Source organism: Australozyma saopauloensis, chromosome 5, assembly GCF_035610405.1.
Source record: "Australozyma saopauloensis chromosome 5, complete sequence".
NCBI classification, from domain to species: domain Eukaryota; kingdom Fungi; phylum Ascomycota; class Pichiomycetes; order Serinales; family Metschnikowiaceae; genus Australozyma; species Australozyma saopauloensis.
In genome coordinates, this window is record NC_086135.1 from 262852 (window position 1) to 280092 (window position 17241).

The following is a 17241-nucleotide window of genomic DNA, read 5'->3' on the forward strand; positions in this document are numbered from 1 at the left end:
TTTCACATCATTCGGTCTTCAGGTCTCACTAAGTCATGCCAATTGGAACCATCTGTCATGATACATTATCATTCCAGTTAAACGAATTTCATCATCAGGGGACATTCTCTTCCTACAGATTGTTCTACAATTTACAGATGTGCGCAACATGGTTTTACTCAAACGATCACAAGCCAAATGGCCTTCGTAGAGTACAGGAATATGTCGCCACGAATCATCTGGCCGAGCTGCAACCCAGAGGTTGTGTTGCCACAAGTCTCCAGGTGAGCTCAAGACCGATCCGCTTACTCTCCAGTCTGTCAACGGAGCTACTCTGTCCCAATACCATGATAGATATAGATGTACGTTATCACGTTCTGATCCACAAATACCTGGAACCACCCGCAAAATCCGCTCAACCCCGAAGGGGACCAGCTTTGCAAATGGCTCGTTAACGATACCTACGGTGGTCTTGCGACCTGTCAAAACAGACAGAGGTACAAACATCGGACTTGCTTCACGAGCGCCGATCTGCTAGACAGCGCACCACAGCTGTATCCGAACAACCGCGAAGGTTTAGCTCGGGCACGTGCTGGGATTGCAGCCTAACACAGACTGGTTTGGTGAAAAATTCTGGGTGGGATCACAAGACCCTTTTATATAGTGGACGGTTGGTGTGCATACTGTATATTGCATGTTTATGTGCAAGTGCGATGCCTGCGATGCGCTTCAGTCTTACCATCAGTCTAGGGCTCTTACTTAAGTATTGGCTAATTGAGTGCTCTGAAAGTTAAATTCTATTCTTGTGGTTCTGCAATTGATTACTTTAGCCATATAAATATTTAGCACGAAATGTCCGGTCGTGGAAAGAGTGCCAAAGGTGCTGCAAAGCCAACCAATGATATTATCCCAGCCAATCATCCAGAGACATATACCACCAAAAAGGTGATTGAACTTTTTTTAGAATGTTTCAAGTATATCCTTGCGTCTGAGGAACTCCCTGAAATGGTTCAATTGGTGAAGGGCGAGTTGTTTAACCGAAACTACATCGAGGCCTTTAATTCAGAAGACAAAAGATTGGCATATGTAGCGCGGTGGGTACCCGCACGAGCTTTGGCTTATGCATCTTTGTTCGCATCACTTGATGAGGTCCTACAGATGTTTCGTGATCCTGTTGAGGAGAGACGAGTACTCTGTGTTGGAGGCGGTGCGGCATCAGAGGTGGTGGGTCTTGCATCGTTATTCAGTGGAATTAAGCTGAAGGATGGAAATTCAAGTAGCTCCCTCCATGTTGATGTAGTGGATATTGCCGATTGGACGAATATAGTGCACAAAGTATCGCTGCATGTTCAACAGAAATGGCTTTACGATGGCACAAGCTTCTCTTCATCATTTGTCTGTGGAGATGTGCTTCAACTGAGCGCGGAAGAGTTGCATTTGGCGGAGCAGAATTTGGTGACGCTTTTGTTCACCACTAATGAGTTGTTCTGCGAGAAAAGAATGGAGACCGTTCGTTTCTTACAACTCTTGAGTAAGAACTGCCGCAAGGGCTCCTACTTGTTGATCACTGAGAGCGCTGGTTCGTATTCTCATATCACCGTGGGCCTGAAGCAGTTCCCGGTTCAATTCTTGATTGATACGATCTTAGTCGGCAAGCCAAGTGAAAAGAACGGACCCTGGGAAATTGTGCAGCTGAGCGAGAGCTGCTGGTATAGAGTGGATGATAGGGAGATTGATTATCCCGTAAAACTAGAGAACATGCGGTTCTTCTATAGGTTGTATAGGAAAAAGTAGATTACACGGTCAATTTCTCGAAGTCTTTTTCTAAAGCCTTTTCGTCCTCTGTATCCTTGATGGCTTCTGCCACTTTCTTGGCCATTTTTTCGGAAGCGTCCAATTGACCGTCGGCTTGACTTTCCAAAGCGTCGACGAAGGCCCCTGAGTCAGTCAGTTCAACACTGTCGTCCAGTGCTGCTATGGTAGTTCTTGAAATGTCACTCTTGGACAAGAATTTAGCCTTTTCTGCTTCGATGAGTGTATCTAACTCATCGTTCCACCCCAATTCCAGCGCAAGAAGCAGGGCGATTTCGTCGCAGGTCTTCTTCAAGATGATATCAGACTTTCTGCGGCTCAGCTTGAAGTCTCCAACTATTTCATTGTTGATTAATACCCGCAAAGATGACTTGGGACATTCTGCTGGCAACCCGGCGAAAGGATACACCGTCAATGACGTTCCAGCGACAATGGCTACATCTACATTGGCAGAGTCCTCGTCCCAGTTATCGAAGAACTCTACTGGCAAACCTTCACCGAAGAATACAATGTCGGGTTTCACATAGCCTTGACATTTTTTGCAGGTTGGAATGCCGTCGTTCTCTGACTTTTTGCTCATCTGTGCCTTCAACACCTCGGGCGCCATACGCTCCTGACACTCGATACAATGGTTATCAGCAAAAGATCCGTGAGCTGCAATGATTTTTTCTGGATCGACTCCAGCCAATTGCTCAAGAGTGTCTATGTTCTGAGTGTAGACCTTTTGCAAGAGGTCCTTCTCCTGGAACAATCTTAGCAAAAAATGGAACTTTGAGGGAAAAAACTTTCCCGGATAAAGCTCCTCGCATAGTGTATAAAACGCCTGTGGGCTTTCACGGAAGTAGTCGATGTCGAATACTGCTTCTGGATAGGGAAGCTTCAAACGTTCCAATTGAGCGTATAGACCTGTTTTGGGACTACGAAAATCGGGAATTCCGCATGACGTAGATACTCCGGCACCCAAAAAGAAGACGGCTTTCTTGCCCAGTTTGAGGGCATCGACCAATGGCCTCACTTTGTTTTCCATAGCAAGAGATGGTATAGAATTAGCAGTCAATTGTGCGATGATGAATCAATTGACCAGAATTACCAATTGAGGGAATGTTGCAAATACTATGTAGTGTATCTAACTAGAATTAGAAGTAATTGTACCTATTGTAGTAATTCTTAATGTAGTAGTTGTGCCTATTGTAGGAGCTAGTGTACTTCTAACAACAGGAGTAGTTCGATCTGATCTAACATGATCAACCCAGTGATTAATGACCAGACAGGTAGAATTTGAACCAAAATCAAAAAATCATTCGATTCAAATTCCACAATTTCAAGTTTCATTCCTCATAAATCCTGTCGACGTCATACGTCCTTTCTTCCCACTTCTCAGCAACTTTTCACTTCCTTATCCTCTACACAGTAAATTCACCAAGACCTATATCTTTCTTTGTTTGCCACCATGAAGGTATGTCGCCACGCTTTAATCATGCATTGAAGATCAAACTAACATTCAGCAAAGAATCACCGCCTTAGATCTTCGGATATTGACTGCCGAGCTCCAGGATACTGTGCTCAACTATCGGTTGCAAAATATCTACAATGTGGCCACTTCCACCCGCCAATATGTGCTCAAGTTCGCCATTCCAGACTCCAAACAATTGGTGGTAGTTGATTGCGGAAACAAGATCCATTCGACCGACTTCGAACGGCCCATGGCGCCTGCACCGTCTGCGTTTGTTTCCAAGTTGAGAAAGCATTTGAAAAGTAGAAGGCTCAGTTCCATCAAACAGGTAGGCAACGATCGTATTCTTGTATTTCAGTTTTCAGATGGCGAATATTACCTCGTTTTCGAATTCTTCTCGGCTGGTAATGTCCTTTTGTTGGACAAGGAGCGGAAGATCCTTGCACTCCAGAGACTCGTTAAAGACTTGGGTCCTGACCATGCCACATATGCCATCAATGAACCTTATCGCGCATTTGATGAGCTGTTGTTCACAGAGTCTCAGCTGAATGCTCAAGAAGAGTCCCCAGATTTCGTAGAACTGGACGTTCTTGCCTGGGTAGCAGCTCATAAAGAAAAGCTCAACGAGACCGGTGAGAAAAGCAAAAAGGTCTTCTCGATTCACAAGCTTTTGTTTATCAACGCGAGCTACCTTTCCAACGATTTGCTTCTCAAGACTTTGGCAGACAGTCCTGTAGACCACACTCGCAGTTGCATAGATCTTGAATCAGATTCTTCTGCCTTGTCAGAGACACTCCAAGCCCTCAATGACACTAAGAAAGCGTACTTTTCTCTACTCCAATCAAGTCGTAATGGTAAAGCCGTTGGCTTCATTGTCGAGAAGAAGAATCCATTGCATAAGCCTGATGATAAAGACTCATTGGAGTTCGTTTACGATGAATTTCATCCATTCAAGCCATACAAGAAAACAGATGGTTTCCGCTTTCAGCCTGTTGAGGGTTATAATAAGACCATAGACCAATTCTTTTCTACCATTGAATCTACCAAGCACTCATTGCGTATTGAACAACAAAAACAGCATGCTCAGAAACGTTTAGACAACGCCAAAAACGAGAGAGATCGCCAAATCGAACGTCTTGTTAATCAACAAGAAGCAAATGAGAAAAAGGGTGAGGCTATCCTACATCACGCTGAAACCGTGGAGGCATGCTCCGAGTATGTCAATGAGATGGTCAAGAAACAAATGGACTGGACGGATATTGAGAATGTAATTAGATTTGATGCGGAGAAGAATCGCATGGAGGCTCTCACCATAAGATTGCCTTTGCGACTTGAAGAAAATCTTATCAAGCTCTCTCTTCGAGATCCTGCTCACATCGCCGATGAGGATATTCTGAGCGATGAAACAAACTCTGATACCTCCTCCAGCTCGGAATCAGAGTCGGAAAGTGATGCATCGGACTCTGATTATGACTCCGATGACTCTCTCGTTAAAAAGCCAGTAAAAACAAAGGCTAAGAAGGCGCGCAAGCCAGAGATCCCTACCCTCAATGTTGACATTGATTTGGGACAATCTGCCTTTGCCAATGCTAGTCTCTATTTTGGACAAAAGAAAGAGGCATCTAGCAAACAAGCTAAAGTCGAGAAAAATTCTGACATGGCCATGAAGAACGCCGAGAAGAGAGTGGAACGTGATTTAGCAAAGAAATTGAAGAATGAAACCGATGCGTTGAAAAGTATTCGCCACAAGTATTGGTTTGAAAAATTCTTCTGGTTTGTTTCAAGTGAAGGCTACTTGTGCATTGCCGGGCGCGATGAAATCCAAGTTGACATGATTTACTACCGTCACTTCAACGATGATTCATATTTCGTGACCTCTGATATAGAGGGGTCTCTCAAGGTTTTTATTTTAAATCCATTCCCACATGAGGATATCTCACCTACTACCTTGTTCCAAGCGGGAGTGTTTGCTCTCTCAACTTCTGTTGCTTGGAACTCAAAAGCAAGTTCATCTGCATGGTGGCTCAAAGGAAAAGATGTTACCAAAAAGGAATTTGATGGGTCCTTACTAGGACCTGGAAGGCTCAACTACAAAGCCGATAAGAACTTCATGCCGCCTGCTCAATTGGTTATGGGCCTTGGATTGTACTGGTTAGGAGACGAGGAAACGGCAAAAAGGCACACGGATACTCGTGTAAGTCGCCAGGAGGAGCATGGCTTGAAGGTTAAAGTTGATAGGAAGAAAGCTGATTTGGAAGGCATCGACTTAGAAAAGCTAATGCTGTCAAAATCTACCAAAACAGACTCCCAGACGGATGCTGCAGGCACAGAAACTCCAAAATCGGACGATGGAAGTGAAGCACAAAGTTCTGCTGCGACCGATCAAGAGCCAACAAGTTTCGATCCTCTTCTGGGAATCGTACAAACCAAAAACGTACGTGGAAAAAAGGGAAAGCTTAAGAAACAAAAGGCAAAGTATGGTGATCAAGATGATGAAGAAAGAAGATTGAGAATTGAAGCATTAGGAACCTTAAAGCAAATCGAAGCATTACAAAAACAAAAAGCCGAAGAACAGCAAAAACAGGCAGAGGCTACAAAGAACAAGTACAATCAAGCCCGGTCTGCGGAACAGCGTGATCGGAAAGCTGAAGAACGTGAGCTTCAAAAGTACTTCGAAGACGACGAAGATGTTTTTGATGAGTCGTACTTGGCCATGCTCGATTCGCTCATTGCCAAACCATCAAAGACAGACAGCATTGCTACAGCCGTTCCTGTTTTCGCACCCTGGTCTGCATTAGCCAAGTTCAAGTATAAGGTCAAGGTGCAGCCAGGAATGGGCAAAAAGGGAAAAAGTATTAGTGAGGCATACAATTTTTTCTCGAAGAGAAAGGTGGACAACTCCAGAGAGGATGCCGATGAGGATTGGCCTGAGGAGCATGCTATTATCAGTACATTGGCTGCCAACGACGCTATTGGTCTCATTACTGTTGGAAAATTAAAGATGATGTTACCTGCACTGAACCAGAGCAGTAACGGCAAAAAAGGACCCAAAAAGGGAAAGAGATGAAGATCTAGTATATAACAGCGGCACTCTGTATACGGCTCCGCCTTGTCAATTACGAATAACATGTGGTTTCAGGGGCAACTTGGGTCACTGTAGTCATAGACATCAAAAACAGGAACTAGCGTTTTTACAATTCACATCTTTCGGTATCGCTAACGGCTTTCTGACGGGAAAAGTATTCATTTTCAATTAGGTAATGTAATTATCTTGTCTAGACGTCATCGCCATGCATTCCAGTTTGATCACTCACATCGCATCAAAAACTGAAAGCCGTTACCGGTCTGCTCACAAACCTGTACCGGAACTTATTCATTTAAGCGATAATATTGCATTTTGAGGCGTTTCATGACTTCTCAAAAGATGAATTTCTCGCGCTGACTGGAATTTACTCCTTCATCGTTTACCGGTAGCACTGACCATACATAGAGAGGAGACCTTCAAATTTCCCACATAGTTCGGGCCAAACCTTTCTATGGTAGACCGTTTTTACCAAAAATGCAACTTTGCGAACCTAATTAATTTGTGGTCAGGGCTCAAATTGCATGGCCCTCCAACGTTTGATGCCGTGTTGAAAGCCTAAATCGAAATTAGGCCCATTCTGCAGTCCAAGCGATCAAAACAGCCGCCCAAATTTGACAGTAAGGACAAGAAAAATAGGTACCCGCCAGATCGAAGCGACAAGAATTGTACCAAAGCAGGTCTATTAGTGTCATCAATTACCTACAGTTAATGGATCTAGTTAAGTAAAAATGAAGCAATGATACCGGGAATACGGCCTTTTCGAGGAGCCTATTGTCTTTCCTCATGGTGAAGCTCCCACGTGTGGTCCCAGTGACCATTCCGCATAAACTACTTTCAGTGCAATTCGCTGAAAGTACGGGTACTGTGTAATACGGTTTGATACTGTTCATAAGCATAGTATATGCAGTTGAGTTTATATTACTGCAGTCCCTGCAGTTCATGCAGTCAATGTACACCAGTTCGCAGCCATTATTATGGATTGCAAATTGTACAACCTTGATGATGCCTCAGGGGTATAAATAATTAACCGATTCCACCTGAATCAGATTTTCTGTCTGTGAACACACAACAATGGTTTCTGTCTCCAAGCTCCTCAACAACGGACTTCTCCTTGCTGGCCAATCGGTCTTCAGAGACTTGGCAACCCCTGAACAAGCTTCAGTGGAAAGCTACAACTACGTCAGATTTTTGGGTGGTGCTGGTCCATATGTCCAACATCCAGGTTACGGTATCTCCACCGATATCCCAGAACAATGTACTTTGGAGCAGGTCCACTTGATGTCTAGACACGGTGAAAGATACCCATCGATCGGTGTTGGTAAAAAGTTAGAGGCCATCTTCAACAAGACCCAGGCTTACAACCAGACCTTCAAGGGTGACTTGGCATTCTTCAACGACTACGTGTACTTCGTTCCTAGCCAGGAATTGTACGAAAAGGAGACCACTCCTTTCAACTCTGAGGGTACTTACGCTGGTACCAACACTGCCATGAGAAACGGTATGTCGTTCAGATCTAAGTACAACTCTTTGTTCGATGCCTCCTCCGAGAAGCTTAACGTGTTCACTTCCAACTCTGGTAGATGTCACGTCACTGCTAGATACTTTGCTCGTGGTTTCTTGGGTGACCAGTACTCCGAGACCGAGGCTAACTACTACGTCTTGGCCGAAAATGCTACTTTGGGTGCCAACTCCTTGACTCCAAGAATTGGATGCACTAACTACAACGAGAACGCCAACAATGACATCGTCGCTAAGTACAACACCTCCTACTTGGAAACCGCTAGAACCAGAATTATCAAGGACAACAAGAACTTCAACTTGACCACCGCTGATGTCAGCAACCTTTTCGCATGGTGTGCTTACGAGACCAACGTCAGAGGCAAGTCTAATGTCTGTAACCTTTTCACTAACGAGGAATTTGTCAAATACTCTTACGGTCAGGACATTTCCAACTACTACAACCACGCTGGTGGTCACAACTTGACCGCTGTCCTTACTGCTCCATACATCAACGCCACCACCGCTTTCTTGAACGAAGCCAACCCTAAGTACAAGGTTGTCCTTGCCTTCACCCACGACACCGATGTTGAGCTTCACTTCGCAGGTCTTGGTTTGGCTGCACCAAAGGAGCCAATCCCAACTGACCACGTTCCTTTCCCATCTCCATACTCTCACGTTCAAGTTGTTCCTCAAGGTGCTAGACTTGTGACCGAGAAGTACAAGTGTGGCTCTGACTCATACGTCAGAATTGTCTTGAACGATGCTGTCATTCCTATCCCATCTTGTCAAGATGGTCCAGGTTTCTCTTGTAAGCTTGAAAATTACAACAAGTACATTGCCAGCAGAATCGGCAATGTTTCTTACAAGCAACAATGTGGAAACCCTTCTGCTCCAGACAAGGTTACCTTCTTGTGGGACTACGCTACTGCCAACTACACTGCTGCCGACATCAACGGTTAATTGACATCAATGCTCTCCAACTTCTCTTTAATTTTTACGTTACATATTACACTTTAGCTCCAGAAGAGTCAAAGTCTTCGATTATAAAAGTTTATTTCTTGCATTTCGCAGCCACAGTATGTAGGATACGTCAATGTTGTGTCTCTATACACACGCCTCGGGAAATTGATCTGACGACTCCGAAAGCATCTAAAGAGCTACCAAAATACATGTACTCGACGAGATACAAAGCATAAATGTCATGAAAGGCCTGTAGTTAATGTATATCCAAACGAAGTAATGACTGACAATGAGTGAATCACCAAAGAGGTGGGTCGCAGGACCCACTAAAATATGGGCTGCGAATGCTGAGGTTGTGCTGAGAGACAGCATTAGTCTCCTCTCAAAGCACGAATCACAGCTGGTCGCCTCATCATGTTCTTTGTCCATTTATATACCTCTGGAAATTCCAGTTTAAGATTAATTCCAATTCTGTCCACCACGTTATTCCATGGCACAAACGACAAGTCGGCCACTGTAGCACGGTCTCCGACGAGCCACACGGGATAGTCGAAATATCTAGAAGAGCTCAAGGGCGTAGTTCCTGCGGAGTAGGCGGCTGCGTTGTCGCGGTCCAAGTCCATGATCAAGGCCTCTCTGCGCTCGGCCAAAGCCATCTCGATGACTCCATAAACTCGTCTCACCTCATCGGTGTATCTCTCCACAGCAGATGGAACAGGGCACGAATGGAAGTAACGGAAGTGTAAAGCCTGTCCAATCATTGGAGCATGGCCAGAAGTCTGGAAAAAGAGCCAGGAGGAAATCTGCGACTGCTCTACCATATTATCAGACCAGAGTGGACACTCGCCCTGCTCTTTCAAATACTTGGAAACCAAGTACAAAATAATGGCGCCCGACTCCCAAATGGAGGTGTTATCGTTGGCATGGTCAATCAACGCAGGCACACGTGCGTTCGGGTTGATGGACACAAACTCCGGAGCACGCTGCTCACCGTTGTTGAAGTCCAAGAAGATGGTGTTGAAAGGTGAGTCAAGTTCCAGCAAAATAATAGCCACCTTGAACCCGTTGGGCGCGGACCGGTGCGAGAAGAGCGTATAACCTTCGGTGGGCTGGTTGGCGAAAAAGCGGCTAATCCGATTCTGTGTAGCACTGTTATCGGTTTCGTTATGGAGGTGTTGCTGTAGCAAATTCAAGTTGACCGCATTTTGTTGCTGATCGGCGAGTGAAACCAGTTTCAACCCGGCACTCAAGTTGGAAATGGTGCCTGTGTGGGTATTGTCGTCTCTTCCGTTCATTGTTGTTCGATAGAAATGAATGTGGTTGTGTCTTTGGAGAAATATAAATTAGAATAAGACAGCACAGAGTACTATATATTCTGTAGGCTGCAAACTCTAGAATGTATTGTGATACTTTTTCAGATGTTGTATCTCAGTACAATAGCTGTGGTTCAGTTGTCAAATGGGGAGAGGTGGGAGAGCGTCACGTGCTGGCTAGCGTTAGTGACACAAGAATGTTAATGGATAGATTACGACTACGGAGGAGCTAGAGTTGCGGCAGACAAATATGCTGCGGTGGTTTGGAAGAGATTGGAAGTGAGTAAAAAAGTAGCTCCATGCAGCCCCAGAGGTTGGAGGGGCAAGAATGTGGGGAACGGGGATAAAACGGTCCAAAATTTTTTTTAATAAAGGATTTTGGAAAACGGACGAAATGGCGGATTCCTCTGGTGCGATTACTGTCAAATTTATGTGGTAGTTCGTGTTGTTGTAGGATACTTTTGGCTAGTGCTGGTTATAAATAAGAAGAGGAGGAGGATACAGAAGAAGTTAGTGGTGGAGGGAAATTTAGAAAAATTGAGAATTCATTATTTCCGTACATTTTGGAAACTTTTTCAGTGATTTAACGGTGAGAATCCATGAGATTGGCGCGACCTAGTTTCGGTGATATTGCTAATATTCGGCTGTGAACGCCGTTTTTGAAAAAATACCGCCAAGCTCTTGAGATTACTAATCAGGAACCGTTTTTCGGCACCAATATTTTCCAAAATCAGATTGGAGTATTTGGAATTAACATTATGGATGGCTGAAAATTTGACATCATTGTTGGCGTCATCGTTTGTTCTGCTTTATCGTTACCATTCGTGCTCAAGAAGGCTTAGTGGAGAGCATTGAAACTCGTAGGGTATTCGAAGATGAGGATGTCAAAGAATTAAATGGTTTTTTCTTCGCTTCAATACATGGCTTCGGACATCCTGAGTATGGGCGAAGCTCCTATCCATCTTACAGAAATCCAACCGACTCCATTAGAGCTTAGCAAATATTGGCTCAAACAGGAGAAAACTGAACACTTTGCCTGATTATATCGAAAGAAGACTCGGCTTTACATTATTATAGTGACATTTGTATAGGATTGATCTACAGAATTCTGTGAAACATTGTTCTACAACATTTGTATTGATGACTTTCGCGATCGAAAGAGATTCAAAGAATTTCAAAAGAATGAGTTTCGCACTTTAGTCTCAAATTGAGAGCAACAGGTCCAGCGCGATTGATATTGTGTCCTTTTGTTTCGTTCACACATATCGAATGAAGAGCTGTGTGGACAAACAATACTTCAAATATTGTCCATTTTTCAACTTCACAATTGTTTAATACTTTGACAAATCTTCTCGAAACAAATCCAATTTTGTGTAGAAATACTCCTCTTAGGACAATACTAAGCGGTCCTATAAAGGGATTATGATATGAAACACACACTCTAGCATTGAGGATTTTCAAGAGCGAAACTCATTTTTTACTTTGAGTTTAAATGTTAATTCTATCAGGGCTTTTTTTATTCGTCCGAGGGAATCAACAATACATCAACGGTAGAATCATTCAAACGATCTATCAACAACCAAGGATCGAAAACAATTTATGAAGACAAACAAAACAGTTACAAAAACGTTCAACTAAAACTGTTCAAAAATCTTACTTACCCGAAAAAAAACCGTTATAGTTTTTCACGTCGTATCTACCTTACCCTCTCACTAGCCTAAACCTTATCTACTACACCTCCCATTCATACTCTAGTCCGTCCATGGAAACACACGTAGCTGTTCTCGTGTTGGACACGCCCATCTTAGGCGTGGCGGAAACATTCGGTGATTTTGGAGATAATGTCTGTACGCTTTTGCAAGATCTGCCCTTCCCATTGGTCAAATACCAAATCGCATTTGACGATTACACCAGTGAAGCCAATATCGCCCAAACGGATGCAACGTTAGTGCAGCTTGCACGAGACATCGACTCGAAAGTTGTTCGCGGAGTGGTATTGACTGGATCTCGCTCGGATCTGTTCGCTACGGATATTCCATGGTTAGTGCTGTTGGATAGATTCATTCAAGATGTGCTCTTGTGTCGGGCAGGCTTTCCCATGGTTGGAATTTGTTTCGGGCATCAGGTTTTGGCAAAAAACTTGGGCTGCAAGGTTGGGCGTAATACTGCCGAAAATGGATGGGAGGCTGGCATCCACACTGTAGCACTCAACAAGAGCATTGTAGACATCGAGCTGTCACCTTTCCGGAAGGCACTCTTGACCGCGGACGGGAAGCTCTTGGAGCACATCAATTTGGTACAGTTCCATATGGATGTGGTGTACAGCAATCCGCCTGCGACGTCGACACAGCCTTTGTTGGCTGCCACGACGTTCCAGAACGTAGGAAACACTCCCAAATGTTCCATACAGGGGCTTATAACAGAACTGGGGCCGATCAAAGTTCTCACGTTCCAGGGCCACCCGGAATTCATCAGCGATGAGGCTTTGGCCATGTTGAAGCGTCTTTATGACAACGGCTCCATGGACAAAGCTTCATATGAGCGCCTGGCTTACAAGACATCCAACTTGGAAAACCAGGGACAGCTCATTGGTCAAGTAATCCGTGATTTCATTTGCACTTACTACGATACTCTGGCCTAGATCTTCTCACCCACACACTCCTTTGAGCGAATAGACAACTAGATAATACAACTCACAAATCGGATACTGAACAATGTAGTCACTTGTATCTACACTGGATCGGAGGTTACCTATCCATTCCTGTTTTATTAATATACAATGCAAATTAAGGCTTGCACCTCTAATCAAACAACTTGTTGGTTGGAGACACTATGTTAAGACCTTGGAGCCTACCTCCTTGACTTGAACTGAAAGGGTCAGTACTTTTATTAGACACCGACTCGTTCTCACCTCTCAGCAGCCGGCGGCTTTGTTTCAAGGTCCCCGGGTTGGCTTTCTCTAACTTTGTCTCAAGCAATTTGATGCGGTCATTGGCCACTTTTAATTCCGTGTTTTGCGAAACTGTGAGCTTCACAATCATTTCGCGTAGTTCGTCACGCTGTGTACGAAGTGACATGATCTGTGCCTTCTCATACTCTTGATTGGCACCGCTGTCAGAATCATCTTCGCTTGTGTCGTCGGTATTACCATCATCGTTGGAGAGGTTATGTGCTTCTGCATCACGTAACCGCGCTTTTAAATCAGAATTCTCCTTCACTAGGTCGTTATACTTGTACAAAAGACTCTCATGTGAATCCCCATTACTAATTTGAGCAGATTCTTCTAACTTGTCTTGGAGCTGCGTGACCAAATCATTTTTAACAAGTAGTTGCTTGTAGATTTCATTTTTTTCGTAATCCAATTTGAGCGCGCTCGGAGACTGTCCATTTTCGGCGAGAATTGCATGCTCTTCACTAATGAAGCGGAGACGGCGTTCGTTGTTGAGCTTGTCTTGAAGATCAGCAATTATTCTAGACTTTTCGGCTAGAGCATCAGCCAGACCGTCCCGAATCTTTTGAGATCCTGTAAGAGTATTTTGACGTGACCTCAATTGATTCTCCAAGTCCAACTCCCGCTTGATCGACAAGGCCAACTCACTGGTCACCAATTGCAATTCATTCTGCAAATCATTGTTGCAGGTCATAATTGCAAGTTCTTCCTTTGTGAAGCTGAACGGCTCCTTCGCCAACTCTTTGGGCTCTTCAGGTGCTCTTTTGATAGATGATTTCGACAATCTTTTAATTAACCCACGAGCAGATACTCCAGACTTTCTCTTGTCCTTCTTATCATCGTCAAGCTCTTGAATAGAAGAAGTCGAAGGAATTCGGCTAGTATTCTTTAAAAGAGAGCTTGTAGGTAAAAAACCTTGCAATTTCAACTCAGAATTGGAGCGGGAAAGCGTGGAAGCACGACGTTCAATTTCTTGGGAGGCTTTTGTTAATACTTCAGCCGAAGGCAGCTGCAGATGTCTCTTCGGATTGTCGATTTGCAGTTCAGAAGCATCAACGGAATACGCAGATGATTTGGATTGCAGTGGTTCAAGCTTACTGCTTACTTCATCCAACTTTTCTGCCGGGACACTAATTTTGGCGGAGGAGACCATGGAAGATTGCAGCAAGGTCTTCTGAAGATTGAATTCATCAGTTGTCTCTTTTTCCTGACCCTTGGTACTGCCAGAGTACACAGAGTTGGATGCATTCAATCCTTGCTCGAATTCGGTGCGCAGAGAAGCGCCAGAGCTTTTCACATTTTCTGAGTCAGGGGATTGCTCCTCTGGCTTGCTTAGAGAGTCGGTTCCTTGGGACAGTACCGAACGGAAATTGCTGAAAACTGTATTGGCAGTCAAACTTCTGAGCTTTATTGCAGATTTCTTCGAGTTTGGAGAGGATTGAGAGCCAGCTGGGGACAGAGGTGAATCCAAGTTTTCACAATTAATCCGTGGCGGAGACTGTACAGATTCGGTTTTGTCATCGTCTTGTACCGGATCAGAACTGAATAAGTCCAATTTTCTGACTCTTTTAGAGTTTGTTTTTTTGATTGTTGACTTGCGTGAGACTTGTGGACTCAGACTATTATCGAAGCGGAAGACGTGATCTCCTTCGTCTGCGCCTGGCGAGGTAGGAGGAAGAAACGAGTCTAAGTCATGAGCTGGAAGTGGTTTGCTTTTGAAATCTTTCAAAGAGAGTCTATCTCCAGCTGATTTCTGTGGGTGGATTTTTGAATCTTCCTCCTCTTCCTCGACTACATTCATCAAAGAGTCATTGGATTGTTGACCAAGACCCAGCAAAGCGCCTTTGGTCCAGGCTGGATGTGGAATTGGTCCTGGGTTGAGGGTGGGCGTCGAATTGTTTGATGCAGAGGAGTCCATTGGTGGAGAGATGGGAGGAAAGCCTTGTTTCTGTGAGATTAGTTTACTTGGATCGGTGAAAGATTTAGTGCGAGGAGGGCCATTAAACAGACCCTGAGAGATAAATTGTCCTTGCTGTCCTTGAATTTGGCCAGGATAGCCTTGAGCACCAACGTAGGAGCCGTGTGGCGGACCTTGTCCCTGAAAATGGCCGGGAGGTCCCTGTGGCTGTCCTTGGCCTTGAAATTGGCTAGGATGGCCTTGAAATTGACCAGGCGGCCCACCATTGAAATAATTAGGATTCAGTCTCATACCCATGGAGTTAGCACGAGCCCCCATCGGCGGAGGACCTCTTTGTTGTTGCGGATAACCACTGTTGGATCTCAAAGACATTGTGTGAGGCTGACCCATGGGGTAGTTGTGGTTGGGGGAGATGGCGCCATTTCTCATCATAGGACGTTGCTGCTGCTGCGGTGGCGGCCCCCGGCCCTGCTGGAGATACACATTGGAGTTAAGCGACATGGCCCTGTTATTAGCAGCGCTAGCCATACCTAAAGACATGGCTCTATCATAGGGACCTCCTCCACCTACAAGAGACAGTGTTCGGCTGGTACCAGAAGCCATTGGATTGCCGCCAGCAAGAGACATGGCACGCGCACTTTGCGCAAGATTCATTTTCTTTTGATGATTCATGTGTTTACGATACTGGACATTGTTCATGTTCTTTGGTTTCCCATCAAAGGTTCCGAACGTAGGGATGATAGGGGCAGTGTCAGACGCACCAAAACCCATGGTGTTGTACCGTCCTGAATCGCGCAAATGCGTCAAGTCATTGATGGAGCACTGAGCAGCCGCAAAGTCCAGAATGTCGGCGCCCTTGTCGTCATCGAAGTGTACAGGTTCATTGCCCTTTCTACGGAACAAACGGATGTTCATCGAGCTTTTACGAGAGGATGCATTCGCATGACTTTGCAGATCAAGTACAGGTGTCACCAAATCATGGTTTGTAAGGGGTCTTTGTTGGTTGGGATGCGGCTGATGGATTTCAGGAACATAGTCCATTTGATACAGCATAGATTGCGCACGATCAGTATTACCAGCAGTGGGCTGGCCCGGGCCAAATCCAGAAAGCGAATTGGTGGACGGATTCTCCGATAGAAGCTGATCCCGTAGCTGCTTCTGATTTTGAGCAGACATTGGTCGTATTGGAGGGAGATATGTCTTTTTTGGGAGGGTATCAGGTCCGGGTTAACGGATGCTAGGAGACGGATTCGGGGAAATAGAGAACGGAAATGGCAAACGGACGAACGGAAAGGTTCCAGATATGGATTCTGCGATCGGTTTCTCGAATTTGCTACGATGAGAAAGGGATATGAAGCGTATTTGTTAGGTATATGAGCGGTATCCGCAGTAAAGTTTAGGTCAATAAGCGCGAGTCACGTGACCCGGGCCTAATCTTAAGGCTAGTCGAGTAGCGATGGGCACTGCTAAGTAGTTGGACATTTCTAATAGAATATATTTTTTTCAATTCTTTTTACGGTGGCAATCAATTGGCAGTATAACTTCTTGGTTCTTTGCATTTTGGCACATACTTAGTTCCTTAATTACTCTCCAGAGGCATCTCAATAGGAGTATAGCCTACAGAGTGAAACTGTTCATAACCGCAGTCTAAATTTGTCCAGCAACACCCACCAATGGCTGACAAAGGTCGTTCATTTGAAGTACATTTTTCCTTGGCATGCAGTGTTGTTTTGATGGAGCGCGGCTCAGCTTATAGAAAAAACCCCTGTGCGGAAAGGCTATTCTCAAATTAGAAGGCCGTTTGATCTCGCCGTTGGATCCTGCAGAAGAACCATCTTCGGAATCGGTGATGCTTCTAGAAAAGATTAGGAGAAGGCCCCTGAATGTTCTAGTAATTGGTAAAAGTCATCATTTCAGATTGTTTCTTCGTTAGCTGCAACAAAAGGAAATCTGGAGTATGGCAGCGAAGATCGTATAGGTCGTAGTAATCAGTGTATTGGTAGGATTGGTGTTCACGTTCAAGAGGTCACTAATTGGGGTGAGGAACTGTTTTTGGATTTTTTTAATCGAGATTTCAACAGACTCTAAGGATTAAACTGCTAAAGATGTCTGCACTCATTTGAGAAATGTCGTTGAGGAATGGACAACTTCAGAATAGAAAGGTCCACCGCTCATTTGTCACAGCTCCCAATATCACTGCCATAGACTCCACTGCATCATTTTTCCAAAGTTTAAATCAACTATGCATGATCAAGGTCTGTTTCAATGGAA

At 44.6% G+C, this 17241-nt stretch overlaps 8 protein-coding genes across 8 annotated transcripts; 4 read left to right on the top strand and 4 right to left on the bottom strand.

Annotated features, from left to right (window-relative positions):
- Positions 1–33: 33 nt before the first annotated feature.
- Positions 34–486, bottom strand: PUMCH_004009 (uncharacterized protein; the record flags this gene model as incomplete). Its single annotated transcript, XM_063022961.1, has 1 exon — positions 34–486. The coding sequence occupies one exon, from the start codon at positions 484–486 to the stop codon at positions 34–36; it is 453 nt and encodes a 150-aa protein (XP_062879031.1).
- Positions 487–831: 345 nt separating this feature from the next.
- On the top strand, positions 832–1773 carry PUMCH_004010 (uncharacterized protein; the record flags this gene model as incomplete). Its single annotated transcript, XM_063022962.1, has 1 exon — positions 832–1773. The coding sequence occupies one exon, from the start codon at positions 832–834 to the stop codon at positions 1771–1773; it is 942 nt and encodes a 313-aa protein (XP_062879032.1).
- A 1-nt stretch (position 1774) lies between these two features.
- Positions 1775–2818, bottom strand: PUMCH_004011 (uncharacterized protein; the record flags this gene model as incomplete). Its single annotated transcript, XM_063022963.1, has 1 exon — positions 1775–2818. The coding sequence occupies one exon, from the start codon at positions 2816–2818 to the stop codon at positions 1775–1777; it is 1044 nt and encodes a 347-aa protein (XP_062879033.1).
- A 676-nt stretch (positions 2819–3494) lies between these two features.
- On the top strand, positions 3495–6311 carry PUMCH_004012 (uncharacterized protein; the record flags this gene model as incomplete). Its single annotated transcript, XM_063022964.1, has 1 exon — positions 3495–6311. One exon carries the CDS (start codon positions 3495–3497, stop codon positions 6309–6311), a length of 2817 nt encoding a protein of 938 aa, XP_062879034.1.
- A 1089-nt stretch (positions 6312–7400) lies between these two features.
- On the top strand, positions 7401–8789 carry PUMCH_004013 (uncharacterized protein; the record flags this gene model as incomplete). The annotated part of the gene is made up of 1 exon (XM_063022965.1): positions 7401–8789. One exon carries the CDS (start codon positions 7401–7403, stop codon positions 8787–8789), a length of 1389 nt encoding a protein of 462 aa, XP_062879035.1.
- A 371-nt stretch (positions 8790–9160) lies between these two features.
- Positions 9161–10084, bottom strand: PUMCH_004014 (uncharacterized protein; the record flags this gene model as incomplete). Its single annotated transcript, XM_063022966.1, has 1 exon — positions 9161–10084. The coding sequence occupies one exon, from the start codon at positions 10082–10084 to the stop codon at positions 9161–9163; it is 924 nt and encodes a 307-aa protein (XP_062879036.1).
- A 1780-nt stretch (positions 10085–11864) lies between these two features.
- PUMCH_004015 (uncharacterized protein) lies at positions 11865–12743 on the top strand (the record flags this gene model as incomplete). Its single annotated transcript, XM_063022967.1, has 1 exon — positions 11865–12743. One exon carries the CDS (start codon positions 11865–11867, stop codon positions 12741–12743), a length of 879 nt encoding a protein of 292 aa, XP_062879037.1.
- Positions 12744–12903: 160 nt separating this feature from the next.
- PUMCH_004016 (uncharacterized protein) lies at positions 12904–16146 on the bottom strand (the record flags this gene model as incomplete). The annotated part of the gene is made up of 1 exon (XM_063022968.1): positions 12904–16146. The coding sequence occupies one exon, from the start codon at positions 16144–16146 to the stop codon at positions 12904–12906; it is 3243 nt and encodes a 1080-aa protein (XP_062879038.1).
- Positions 16147–17241: the final 1095 nt, after the last annotated feature.